Source organism: Pristiophorus japonicus, chromosome 11 (genome assembly GCF_044704955.1).
Source record: "Pristiophorus japonicus isolate sPriJap1 chromosome 11, sPriJap1.hap1, whole genome shotgun sequence".
Taxonomy (NCBI): domain Eukaryota; kingdom Metazoa; phylum Chordata; class Chondrichthyes; family Pristiophoridae; genus Pristiophorus; species Pristiophorus japonicus.
The window spans coordinates 139817566-139831560 of NC_091987.1; the positions used below are offsets into that span (position 1 = coordinate 139817566).

Below are 13995 nucleotides of genomic sequence, written 5' to 3' on the forward strand. Positions count from 1 at the left end.
GAGCAACACACTTCCTCCTGAGACCAGCAAACAACTTGATCTTCAGCCGGCCAGCATCCCACCCAAAACAAGCCGAAGCCTCATTCCGATATTTCAGTGGGAGTCCGACACGGTTGTAAGATCCTGATGCAATTTGCAGGTGCCAATGGGTGGCGTGTGCGCCATGCATGCTCTGCCAATTGGTACTGGACGCAGTGTGCCCTACCCTCCAATCATTAAAAGGACCAGTGGAGGCCACTCCCAAACATCCTCCAGACACCACAACAATCGTAGCACCAGTGTCGGCCGCTGAATGGCTCTCCCCCAGACTGCCGCCCCCTCTACACACTTTACGGTCTGACACCCTGGCTCCAGCTGTCTCGTTACGCACTGGTAGTCACATTCAAATAAGGCTTGCCCATGAAAATGGTTTAGGCTTCTCTCTAGTGCACTTTGGGTGGTGTTGTGCTATATATGAAACCAGTCCCTGTAGAGCCAAGGAAAAAGTAAATGTCACTGCTGACGTGACCTGGTTTTTTTTCGAGCTTGCAAGCCAATTACTTTAGTCTCAGCGACACCCTTGAAATCTGAATTATGTCGGCTGTTTGTTGCAGGCAAACTCCCAAAGTAATGGTAGCAATAGAGCAGACAACACAACCTTCTAAATTGTGCTGAGGTGGTATAGCCAACTGAGGTTGGACATATTTCAGAACCTCCCGCCTCTGCCCCCACCATTGGTCACTCGACATGTCCATCCTCGCGATGCCCCATCTTCTCACACTGATTGGTCACTTGACATGTCCCTCCTCGCAATGCCCCATCTTCTCACACTGATTGGTCACTCGACTCGTCCATCCTTGTGATGCCCCATCTTCTCACACTGGTCACTTGACATGTCCATCCTCGCAATGCCCCATCTTCTCACACTGATTGGTCACTCGACTCGTCCATCCTTGTGATGCCCCATCTTCTCACACTGGTCACTTGACATGTCCATCCTCGCAATGCCCCATCTTCTCACACTAATTGGTCACTCGACATGTCCATCCTTGTGATGCCCCATCTTCTCACACTGGTCACTCGACATGTCCATCCTCGCAATGCCCCATCTTCTCACACTGATCGGAGACCAGGAAACGGACACTTTGTCACCAGGTTGAAAGATTCATGGTCAAACAGCCCGTTTTCCACCATCTCCAATAATGAATAATGTTGAAAGAACATTTTTTGAAATGCCTCTATGCTTTTTCTCCCGGTTTACATGCAGCAGTGTCCAGAAGATTAATCTTTAATTCCTGGAGACTCCAGGACAAGCCTGAAGGGTTGGTGACCCTACGCTGGGGAGAAGGGGCAAGTACAGTTGCCCAGGGTTCAGCCCCTTCGCGCTTTCTTTACTCACAGTCTACAGACAAAAACAACAACAACTTGTATTTATATAGCACCTTTAACATTCTGAAATGTCCCCAGGCGCTTCACAGGAGTATTATGAGACCAAACATTTGACACTGAGCCACATAAGGAGAAATTAGCACAGATGACTAAAAGCCTGGTCAAAGAGGTAGGTTTTAAGAAGCATCTTAAAAGGAGGAAAGAAATGTAGAGAGGTTTAGGCAGGAATTCCAGAGCTTAGGGCCTAGGCAACTGAAGACACGGCCACCAGTGGTTGAGTGATTACAATCAGGGATGCTCATGGGGGCAGAATTAGAGGAGCGCAGACATCTCAGGGAATTGTGGTGCTGGAGGAGCTTACAGAGATAGGGAGGGATGAGGCCATGGAGAGATTTGAAAACAGGATGAGAATTTTGAAATCGAGGTGTTGCTAACCAGAATTTCTCAATTTGCAGGCAACATTAAAATGTGTTCTGTAGGCACAAATTATGGAAAGCAACAGAGAGCTCCGCACATGGAGTAATTACTGGGAAATAGTGTTTAATGCTGATCAATGTAAAGGTGGATCGAGGCATGAGTGATACTGATGTTGGTTTTAAGGCAAAAGAACATAGGTTAGGGGAGAGTTTTAGACCCGGCTGAAGACTGGTCTTTGATAATGTCTGTGCAATGTCAGGGGTGATAAACACAACACTGTCAGGGACATTGCCAGAAGCACCGAAGCACTCTGGTACTAACTGGGTAAATATATCGGTAGGAAGACATTTAGAATATTGCATTCAATCTTGAATCAAATAACTATTGATTCATTGGACAGGACTCGAGGGAGAGCAGCGAGATAATTAGATCACTGTTACCAGGATAAACCAGTAATATGACAAGGTGAGAGATGTGATGCAGGCTTTTAAAATAATGAGGGATTAGATCAAGTGGGAATTGGTTATTTATTTGATGGAATGAGCTGGGCGAGCTGAGCAGCTACTCTCATTACTCAGCCTCTTGCTCTCTTACAATAATAAGGAAAGGAAAGGACTTGCATTTATATAGTGCCTTACATCTCCTGCTGTAAAAATCCCACAGCACTATTTTGAATAAGAGCAGGAGAGTTCTACCTGGTCAATATTTGTCCTGCATCCACCATCACTAAAACAGATTATCTGGTTATTATTGCCACATTTCCGATGTTACAACAATGGGATAATTGGCTGTAAAGCACTTTGGGACGTCCTGAGGATGTGAAAAGCACTATATAAATGCAAGTCTTTCTTTCTTGAATCAGAAGTTGTTCAGTGGCCCTGTGCACTTCTAGCTTTCTATGTTGACAATATTACAGATCTGAACTGTAAGCAAAGACATTTTTGCAGTTGTACAATTTGGGAAGTGTGTTATGAGGGCTGTAACTCCAGGCCTTAATGGATCGACTGCATCAAATTGAAACCTTGACTGACATGTTACAAACTGCCAGTAATTGCAGAAACGTAGGTGAGTAGAGGTTACCCAATGGGGCAGCCCTCAGATGGATGCACTTACACTACATGCAGCATCGGTGAGAACTGGCCTTGTGTCACACGGCCCTGCAATTCTAATACTAATGCAGTCTAAATCTGGAGTTGGAGCCTGAACTGACACAGGAACAGAGAGGAGTGAGAGACCCTGAAGGAAAGATTTTCCCTCCACTTCCCTTCAGAGTTCAGTTCAAGCTCAGTTTACACACCACAATTTCAGCTAAATGTTGTTTTATTCATTCTCGGGATGTGGGCATCGCTGGAATGGCTGCCATTTATTGCCCATCCCTAGTCGCCACAACAGTTTGTTGGGCCACTTCAGAGGGCAGTTAATAGTCACCCACATTGGTGTGGGACTGGAGTCACATACATGGCAGACCGGGTAAGAATGTCCTTCCCAACAGGACAGGAATGAACCAGTTGGGGTTTTATGACAATCTGCCAGCTTTAATGTCCACGTTTACTGAAACTTGTCCAGATTTTTAAAAATTGAATTCAAATTCTCAAATTACTATGGTGGGATTTGAATTCACATTCCCAAAATTATTAGTCCAGGCCTCTGGATCACTAACATAACCACTACGCGACCATCCCCAATAATAATGCTGAAGATGCAATATGCAGTAGATGTAGCTTGTGTATAAGTGGCCATAAGCCTAAAGCCAACAGCAGCACACCCTGTTCATGGTTACAGTTCTCCACACACAAGATAAACAAGGCAGTATCTGCTTGTTCCGTTCCATTAAGGGGGCACCTGACATCTCATCGGGTGAGTTAAGCACACAGATGAAGAAGTATTCACAAACCTTCATGAAGGGTGTAGATAGAGAGGATATAGAAACCTTTTATGTGGAACCAGACAAGTGTAAGTGGACAATAATTGCAAGCCAAGTCACCGCAGTCTTAAAGGGTAACTCCTCCGCACTCAGGGGTTGTAAAATAAACTGCCGGCCACACAGGGAATACAGATTTGATTGAAGTGTTCTGAGAGTAAACGGTCACAGTATTCATGTCAAGAGATTAATGGAGATGAAAAAGGACTCTGTGAACCGAAGTGATTGTCCAAATGAATTTGTTAAACATGACACTCATGTCATTGGCAATGGGAAAGAATGGGTGTGCAATATAGATGCTACACTGTATTGGGCATCTAACAGCACTTCCTAATCACAGATTCTGATCCAAGAATGTTCACTTTACATGGACATTCCTTTTAGAAAATACAGAATCCAATACCTTGTGTTACCAGCAGATAATTATATTCGGACAGGTTGCAACAATCCCCACAGAATCAAAGTCATAGAACTTGTTAATAAAACAGAAACTGTATCAATGTCACCAGTTGTTTGTATTTTGTTTAAATTATTGTTTGCTGTGTTATGGTTATATTGCAATTCTTTTTAAAGGGAATTAGTTGCTTGAGGGTACACAGAGAGAGCAACTGGGATTAGATTTGGTTAATTTTCTGACTAAATTCAGCAATTTCAGCTTGTATGGCTAATGCCCGATTTTGCGGAAAAAATAACAGCATCTGAACAACGCTCGGCGTTATTAGTGTGTAAATCGTCCAGCAACTTGTGGTGAGGAAGAGATGTCCCATGAGTTGCCGTTAGCCTCACTAAAAGGGCCACTCGCCCTCAATCTCCCAGTGAGTTTCATGAAATTGCTGCATTCGCACATTAATTACCCATGAAATTCGTACACAGAAAGGTAAGTCTATTAATTAATAGCGTAAGAACTCTTTCAATTACTGGAAAATTTTTATTGTGGCGTCTCATTCCTTCAGATTGTGTATTGTTTGAGGAGATTTTAAAAATGTCAAATTCTAAATTAATTTTTTTCTTAATTTTCCTTTCTGTCTCTTTTTGTCTCTCTCTCTCTTAATCCAATCTTTCTTTCCCTCTCTTTATTTCTCTTCCTATACCTGATTTGACTCTAAAAACCTTCCTTCTCAGCCCTTCCTATGTTTGTTTCTCAATCCTTTAATTCATTGGTTAAGGAGACAGACTGTTGGTCCCATCATTCACCAAGGTCCCAGATGCCCTGTTACCCTCGCTGCGCCGTTATCAGCTCACACTTCCAGAAACTTTGTGGGCAAAACATTTACAAACTTAAATCCAAGTCTAACTAATGGGGCACACGGCAAGATGTCCCGCTCCAGCAAAATCTGGGCCAGTGTATTTTGGTGAGGGATGTTGGTGCTGGGGAACAAAACACTTGCACATCTTGTACACCCAGGGGGAACTTCTACTCTGCACATTCTTTCTGAACATATTTACAGTTTCACTGTAAAAAGCCTGCAGTGTAAATCTCTTCCTTCCACACGTACTCTGAGAGAAGGAAGCATGAAAAAGAGCTGTAAATCCCACAGCCAGGCAGGTTATAAAGAAAGAAAGTGGATATATTCTAAAGTCCTTTGGCAATCCCTTGCAACACATGTGATGATGAAGCTTGTATGTTTTTAACCACTGTTGTGTTCTTGTCAGGAGTTAATGCCTCAGGAATATGGCTTGAAAATGCTCCATCTGGAACGTGAGCAATATTGATGGCCCTGTATAGTCTCCCAAAAGTAATCTTCAACCCCCAACATCAGAACTGCATGCATTTGCTTAAACTATGTCAGATTGTGAGTCTGTTTTGGTAAAACACCGTCATATACCTACGACTCAGTCAGACTATTGTCCATTTAGAACATTTTTATAGTCTCCGTATATGAAAGGCTGAGATAGATAGATTTTTGGAGTCTAGGGGAATCGAGGGATATGAAGATTGAGCGGGAATGTGGGGTTGAGGTCGATGATCAGCTATGATCTTATTGATTGGCAGAGCAGGCTCAAGGGGCCGTATGGCCTACTCCTGCTCCTATTACTTATGTTCTTATGCTGTACTTACAGCACAAATAAGCTTCCTATCCCATGTCAACAGCGGATTCCACACAAAAGGGATGAAAAACATGGGCCAGTCACCATGTGTTCCAGTGAAAAACAGGTGCAGTGTTATCAGTTCCATAAAATGGCACATGACTGAATTTGCTTGAGAACTGCAATGTAATCAAAGATTCAGATGATGTTAATAAACTACTGGAACCTCACAGCATGTACTTCAGAACACTTTGAGAAGCCTCTTGTTCTGTACACAGCATCCCAATATTTTCTGTTGAGATATTTCAGTGGATAGCACTAATAAAAAGACTTTTACATGTATTTGAGGCTCAAACCCTAATAGAAACATAGAAAATAGGTGCAGGAGTAGGCCATTCGGTCCTTCGAGCGTGCACCGCCATTCAATAAGATCATGGCTGATCATTCCCTCGGTACCCCTTTCCTGCTTTCTCTCCATATCCCCTTATCCCCTTAGCCATAAGGGCCATATCTAACTCCCTCTTGAATATATCCAATGAACTGGCATCAACAACTCTCTGTGGCAGGGAATTCCACAGATTAACAACTCTGAGTGAAGAAGTTTATCCTCATCTCAGTCCTAAATGGCCTACCCCTTATCTTTCGACTGTGTCCCCTGGTTCTGGACTTCCCCAACATCGGGAACATTCTACCCGCATCTAACCTGTCCCGTCCCGTCAGAATCTTACATGTTTCTATGAGATCCCCTCTCATCCTTCTAAACACCAATGTATAAAGACCCAGTTGATCCAGTCTCTCCTCATATGTCAGTCCTGCCATCCCAGGAATCAGTCTGATGAACCTTCGCTGCACTCCCTCAATAGCAAGAAGGTCCTTCCTCAGATTAGGAGACCAAAACTGAACACAATATTCCAGGTGAGGCCTCACCAAGGCCCTGTATAACTGCAGTAAGACCTCCCTGCTCCTATACTCAAATCCCCGAGCTATGAAGGCCAACATACCATTTGCCTTTTTCACCGCCTGCTGTACCTACATGCCAACTTTCAATGACTGATGAACCATGACACCCAGGTCTCGTTGCACCTCCCCTTTTCCTAATCTGCCGCCATTCAGATAATATTCTGTCTTCGCGTTTTTGCCCCCAAAGTGGATAGCCTCACAATTATCCACAGTATACTACATCTGCCATGCATTTTCCCACTCTCCTAACCTAAGTCACCCTGCAGCCTTCTAGCGACCCCCTCACAGCTCACACCGCCACCCAGTTTAGTGTCATCTGCAAACTTGGAGATATTACACGCAATTCCTTCATCCAAATCATTGATGTATAGAGTAAAGAGCTGGGGTCCCAGCACTGAGCCCTGCGGCACTTCACTAGTCACTGCCTGCCATTCTGAAAAAGACCCGTTTATCCCGACTCTCTGCTTCCTGTCTGCCAACCAGTTCTCTATCCACATCAGTATATTACCCCCAATACTTTGATTTTGCACACCAATCTCTTGTATGGGACCTTGTCAAAAGTCTTTTGAAAGTATAAATACACCACATCCACTGGTTCTCCGTTGTCCACTCTAGTAGTTACATCCTCAAAAAATTCCAGAAGATTTATCAAGCATGATTTCCCCTTCATAAATCCATGCTGACTTGGACCGATCCTGTCACTGCTTTCCAAATGCGCTGCTATTTCATCCTTAATAACTGATTCCAACATTTTCCCCACTACTGATGTCAGGCTAACCAGTCTATAATTACCCGCTTTCTCTCTCCCTCCCTTTTTAAAAAGTGGTGTAACATTAGCTACCCTCCAGTCCATAGGAGTCAATAGACTGTTGAAAAATGATCACCAATGCATCCACTATTTCTAGGGCCACTTCTTAAGTACTCTGGGATGCAGACTATCAGGCCCCAGGGATTTATCGGCCTTCAATCCCATCAATTTCCCTAACACAATTTCCCGCTTAATAAGGACATCTTTCAGTTCCTCCTTCTCACTAGACCTTCAGTCCCCTGTTCTTCTGGAAGGTTATTTGTGTCTTCTTCGCGAAGACAGAACCGAAGTATTTTTTAAATTGGTCTGCCATTTCTTTGTTCCCCATCATAAATTCACCGAATCCGACTGCAAGGGACCTACGTTTGTCTTCACTAATCTTTTTCTCTTCGCATATCTATAGAAGCTTTTGCAGTCAATTTTTATATTCCCGGCAAGCTTCTTCTCGTACTCTATTTTCCCCCTCTTAATTAAACCCTTTGTCCTCCTCTGCTGAATTCTAAATTTCTCCCAGTCCTCAGGTTTGTTGCTTTTTCTGGCCAATTTATATGCCTCTTCCTTGGATTTAACACTATCCTTAATTTCCCTTGTTAGCCATGGTTGAGCCACCTTCCCCGTTTTATTTTTACTCCAGACAGGGATGTACAATTGCTGAAGTTCATCCATGTGATCCTTAAATGTTTGCCATTGCCTATCCACCGTCAACCCTTTAAGTATCATTTGCCAGTCTATTCTAGCCAATTCACGCCTCAAACCATCGAAGTTATGATTCCTTAAGTTCAGGATCCTAGTTTCTGAATTAACTGTGTCACTCTCCATCTTAATAAAGAATTCGACCATGTTATGGTCACTCTTCCCAAAGGGGCCTCGCACAACAAGATTGCTAATTAGTCCTTTCTCATTACACATCACCCAATCTAGGATGGCCAGCTCCCGAGTTGGTTCCTCGACATATTGGTCTAGAAAACCATCTCTAATACTCTCCAGGAAATCCTCCTCCACTGCATTGCTATCAGTTTGGTTAGCCCAATCAATATCTAGATTAAAGTCACCCATGATAACTGCTGTACCTTTATTGCATGCATCCCTAATTTCTTGTTTGATGCTGTCCCCAACCTTACTACTACTGTTTGATGGTCTGTACACAACTCCCACTTGCGTTTTCTGCCCCTTGGTATTCCGTAGCTCCAGCCATACCGATTCCACATCATCCAAGCCAATGTCCTTTCTTACTATTGCATTAATTTCCTCTTTAACCAGCAATGCCACCCCGCCTCCTTTTCCTTTCTGTTTATCCTTCCTAAATGTTCAATACCCTTGGATGTTGAGTTCCCAGCCTTGGTCACCCTGGAGCCATGTCTCCGTGATGCCAATTACATCATACCCATTAACTGCAATCTGTCCACCTTATTCCGAATACTCCTTGCATTGAGGCACAGAGCCTTCAGGCTTGTCTTTCTAACAACTTTGCCCCTTTAGAATTTTGCGGTAATGTGGCCCTTTTTGCTTCTTGCCTTAGGTTTCTCTGCCCTCCACTTTTACTTTTCTTCTTTATATCTTTTGCTTCTACCCACATTCAACTTCCCTCTGTCTCCCTGCATAGGTTCCCATCCCCCTGCCATATTAGTTTAACTCCTCCCCAACAGCACGAGCAAACACTCCCCCAAGGACATTGGTTCTGGTCCTGCCCAGGTGCAGACTGTCCGGGTTGTACTGGTCCCACCTCCCCCAGTAGTTGAGCGTCGTTAGAAGAGGCAGCGGGAGATCGAGCAGCGTCGGTGTGCTGTGGTAATCTAACCACAGCGAACATGTTCCGAATTCGGACCTGCCGCAGATACTTCCTCAGGCTCAGTGACGCCGATAACTCATCTCAGCATCTTCCTTTTTTGGAGGTTGGCTCCTCTGTCCTAGATCTACTTGTACCACAGCACAACACAGGGGTTATAACTGAAACTCCGTCCGCTTGATCGGGATGTCTATGCCTTCTGTGGGGGTTGGAATGCTCTGACCTAGATCTACTTCAACCACAGCACAACCCAGAGGTTATAACGCTAACCCCCCCCGCCACCCCCCCCGTCATCTTGATTGGGATGTCTATGCCTTTTGCACGTGTGTTTTTAGTTTCTCCAAAGGCGAACCACGGTAACACTGGATGATGGGATGTCTGGTTGAATCATTAGCTGCTATATTCCATAGTAAGGTGAACATATAGAGCAAATTCACTTGGTTCAATTGGTACAACTTATTTCCACGTCATAACATTAAAATGACGAATGCGCTATGCCACCCCTTAAACAGAGCAACTCCCCTGCATCCTGACTGTCTCAGCCTGTCTCTTCTGGGGCTGTTTGCCTCAGCCACAGCTTTTGTTGCAACAATCAGGTTCTTTTTTCAGGTATCTGACATTTGCTTTATTTCCCAACTGTTCACAATCAAAAAGATCAAAAGCCTTCCAGCCCAACGGTTCTGAAGGAGCTTCATCAAGTAGTACCAAGGGATTATTTACATCCATGTGAACAGACAGGATACTGGTTTAACATGTAGGCACCTCCCACAGCTTAATGTGTCTGAAACAGTAACATTCACTGCAGTTCTTTTCTAACCAGATGTGTCCCATTCATTTGGAGTGAGAGTCACTCGTTTCATTTAAAAATGTAACCTATTAATGTGTCTCACTCTTAAAAGGGATGTCAAGGCCTTGGAGAGGGTGCAGAGGATATTTACCAAAAAGGTACTAGGGATGAGGGACTCCAGTTATGTGGAGAAACTGGGATTGTTCTCCTGTGAGAAGGTTAAGGGGAGATTTAATAGAGATGTTTAAAGTTATGAGAGATTTTGATCGAGTAAATAAGGAGAAACTGTTTCCACTGGTAAACTTTATTGTAAAGAGTGCTTAATTATTGGCAGAAACACTAAATAAATGTATTTTTCTGAAACAGGTATTATTTCAACTTTCCTTCACGTCCATCCATTTGGAGCCAATGTTGAATATTTATGGTCTTACCTGCAGCGGCTAGATGCCAAGGTAAAATATAAGATTAAACTTTACAAATTCATGGTCCTGGAAGTCGGGTGTGGAGGTCAGTGGACCCCACAGGATTACGTGTTCATTTCCCGCGAGGCGGCAAACATCCAGAAGTGAATTCCTGACGGGAGGGTTAAAGTTATTGGAAAGGTCAAAGTGAGCATTTGTGGCAGAGTCTAACTGGGACAATATTGGGCTCCCCCCTCCCCAACTTCAATATCTGCTGAAAGAATTATTCAGTTGGATTTTTAATATTCTGTCTATGTTCAAAAATACTTTCCACTTTTTTTTCTTTGAAAAATGATTTGCTGTTTCAATATAGAATAATTTGTGTAATCTCTGTGGCACAGTTTATTTTGGTCCCATAATTAGATATCTTCCTTTTAAGAGAAGTATTGTGCGAATTTGTTGTCATGGCAACATTGGTTTCTGCTCCTTGAGCAGCTCGGAATCTAATTGCAGCGATACAAAGTGCGGTGCTGAGGCAAGATGCAATGGCCCTGATAGTCGGGATTTATCGGCCTTCAGAACCAGTACGGGGACAGACCAAGTCTGTCCTTCAGAGGCTGAGTCAGCTCCCCACAGCTCTGTTCTTACCTCTGGCTTGGAAACCTTAACCAAACAAGCTTCATCTCAGGAAACAACCAGAGAGAGAAACAAAGATTACTTTCCCTTCAAATTATTGTTCTAATTCAAGTTCATCTGATTTATTTTTAATTGACTAAGAAGCAAACATTAGCAAAAGCGAGAGGACATCCATGAGGAATTGGAGAATTCCAATGGCATCCCATGAGTCAGGAAGAGCACATCATTTATGAATGCTGAAGCTACAAGAGGGAAATGAAGAGTTTCTCCTGAGTGGGGTCTTACCCACCGAGTATTCTATTTATACCGCACATTTAATCTTTATTCTACCAAGCAATGTCAGGGGTGTTGCTGAACAGATGTAGTGCTGACCACTTTAAGAGGACCAACTTTATACTTTACTTCAAAAAGTAATCATTTTGTGGAGGTTAATGTAAGTGTAGAGGACGTGGTCATGCTCCTGATAATCAACCAAGATAGCTTTCACCTCTCTTCTGAGAGGCTTGGATGGCAAATTGAAAGTCCCATGAGAGGCTCAGCAAATCATCTGTATCAGCCCGAGAGATAAGGCAGTGTTACTATCGGTCCCAGAGCTAATGAACTCATTTAGTGGCTCAAACATGTACACATACTCACTGAAGCAGAGTTGTCCAGTCATGTAGATATTACAAATGCTGGCACTGAACTCTAGGATCCAGGCACATGCCTCCTCAGGCAACAGTGCCTTCTATATGTTACACGCAGTATTTAATCGTGAGGATGAAAAGCTTCATTGACTACTTACCCAAGAATATTTTTAGGGTACCAGTACTTGGATTCTAAAACTTCATCCCTATTTGTGCGATTTCCAATATGGGGGCCCAAGAGGCTGTGGGGAAGGAGCAGAAAATGGTTTGAGTAACTGTTTTCTTCTGACAATTCATAACAATTATATTATACTGGAGTTAAAGGGACATAATGACATCAATTAAGCCCTGCCTCATTCACAAATCCACCATTTTAGAATGTGTAGGCCTGATGTAGCAGCCTAAACATGTTTCCCTGTGAGTGTGTGGTCAGGGAGTGAGGAGATTATCCACTCTGCTCTTCTCTCACTGCTCCCTGCTACATGGGAGAGATGTCAACACCACATGAGGAGCTCTGTGATTCCGGTTGGCATTGCAAGTGTTGCCAGCTGCACAGTGAGTGTGAGGGTGTCTGAATTCTGTGCGGGATTTACAACAATGCTGGTGCTGGGGTCTGGGAGCTCTGGACTTTAACCTCTGGCGTGGACTTTCCCCTGCAGATATCTTCGGGGGAAATTGAGATCCTTCTCTTACAACTGCCACACATGTTTCAACAAGAGTTCACCGGCGTCGGAGCCTCGCTGGAGAAAAGGTGGAAGTTCTGCGGTTTCGAAGGAATTAAAACAGTCAGCCAATCAGCCTGAAATGATGCTCCGCAAAAGAAACTTTAGATTTCCTATTCCATTTCAGGTTTATGCGTCAGTGAGCATGAAATCTGGTGATTATGAAGAGGATTAGAGCCGCAAAACTACCCAAGCTCGAGGTCTAATTCCTACATCTGTTGTATCTCTGATGACTGAAAACTTATCTGTACCCCGGTTACCAACCTGTGTCAGAATATGACGGACCTATTTTGTTCTTCATCAAAAAAACTCGTTATCTGACTTCTACCCATGGCTGCAACTGCTCCAGAATGAGGGGGAAAGGCGGGATAGCAGGGGCGGGGGGGCGGGGGATGGTGGCATTATTTGGAAATGTTGTCCACATACCGTGAGGAACACATTTGGAAGGAATTGAAATACCCGAGGGTTATTGTACGTGGAGAGACATTGTATCGCGGTGATCCAGCAAGCGGATCGAGCCGAAAGGTTCAGCCTCGGGGATTGCCGGCACTGAGCGACCAGTGCATGCGGCACAATAGCAAAACGGGCAAAGACGTAAAGCTCGAGAGGCAAGTGGGGCCCAAACTGTTGTGGGATCTTCCCCAGACACAACCCGGGCCCAGGTCTCTGCTCATTGCCAGATCGCTCCATCAGGCTACAGCTGAAATGTGTTTATGGTGCACCAAGGGACGGTGAATCTTCCCCACCCCCTGCCATCCGGCACCTTCACGTCTGCTGCGCCTCGCGGATGGGAAAATATAAATAAATTATTTTTTTGAAAGTTTGAATGATAACCTTTTACCTCACAGTGTGGTCATGTCACCTTCTGTTGTCTGCCAGATTTCTCTCATCTGTCTGAGGAACACTCGGGCCTAGAATTTCCCGGCCGTTAAGGCCGGTTTTGTCGCAGAAATGGCGGCCGGCTCGCTTCCAGCACGGGGAACGGCGGCTGCCATTTTGATGAGGGCCATAGAGCTGCTGTTGACAGCGCTTGCCTCTCGCGTTTAAATAAGCGGAGCATGACGTCAATCGGTGTGCCCCGCCTGATTTGACGCTATGATCTGCTATTTGAGACTTTCGCGCTGTCCATAACGTGCCCTGAATACGCAGAGAAACCGTGCGCAGAGCAGCCCTGCCGAGACCTGTCAGTACTTCTTACAGGGACACGCACATCCTTCAGGTATTTTGGATTTCAACTTTTATTGAAGTAGTGGCTTGCTGCAATCGATTTTAAAAATTGTTAAAGTGTGCAGATCGAGTGCAAGGCCTCGTATGGTCAAGGAAGGCCTCTGAGAAGACAGAAAATGCTGGAAATAGTCAGCAGGTCAGGCAGCATCTGGAGAAACAGAGTTCACGTTTCAGGTCGAGCTGCTGCCTGACTTGCTGAGTACTTACAGCATTTTCTGCTTTTATTTCAGATTTCCAGCATCCGCGGTATTTTTGCCTCTGATAAGGTGACTTGCTCACAGTCCTGGGGGGCACATGGAGATGAAGCA

At 44.3% G+C, this 13995-nt stretch overlaps 1 protein-coding gene across 1 annotated transcript in view; it reads left to right on the forward strand.

Moving 5' to 3' along the window:
* Positions 1-12541, forward strand: part of LOC139275595 (ecto-NOX disulfide-thiol exchanger 1-like) — a 249283-nt gene extending 236742 nt beyond the window's left edge. Inside the window, exons 12-13 of the mRNA XM_070892766.1 lie at positions 10442-10527; positions 12398-12541. Coding sequence (XP_070748867.1) covers positions 10442-10527; positions 12398-12541 — 230 coding nt within the window. The remainder of the gene's footprint in view (positions 1-10441; positions 10528-12397) is intronic.
* The last annotated feature ends 1454 nt before the right edge of the window (positions 12542-13995 follow it).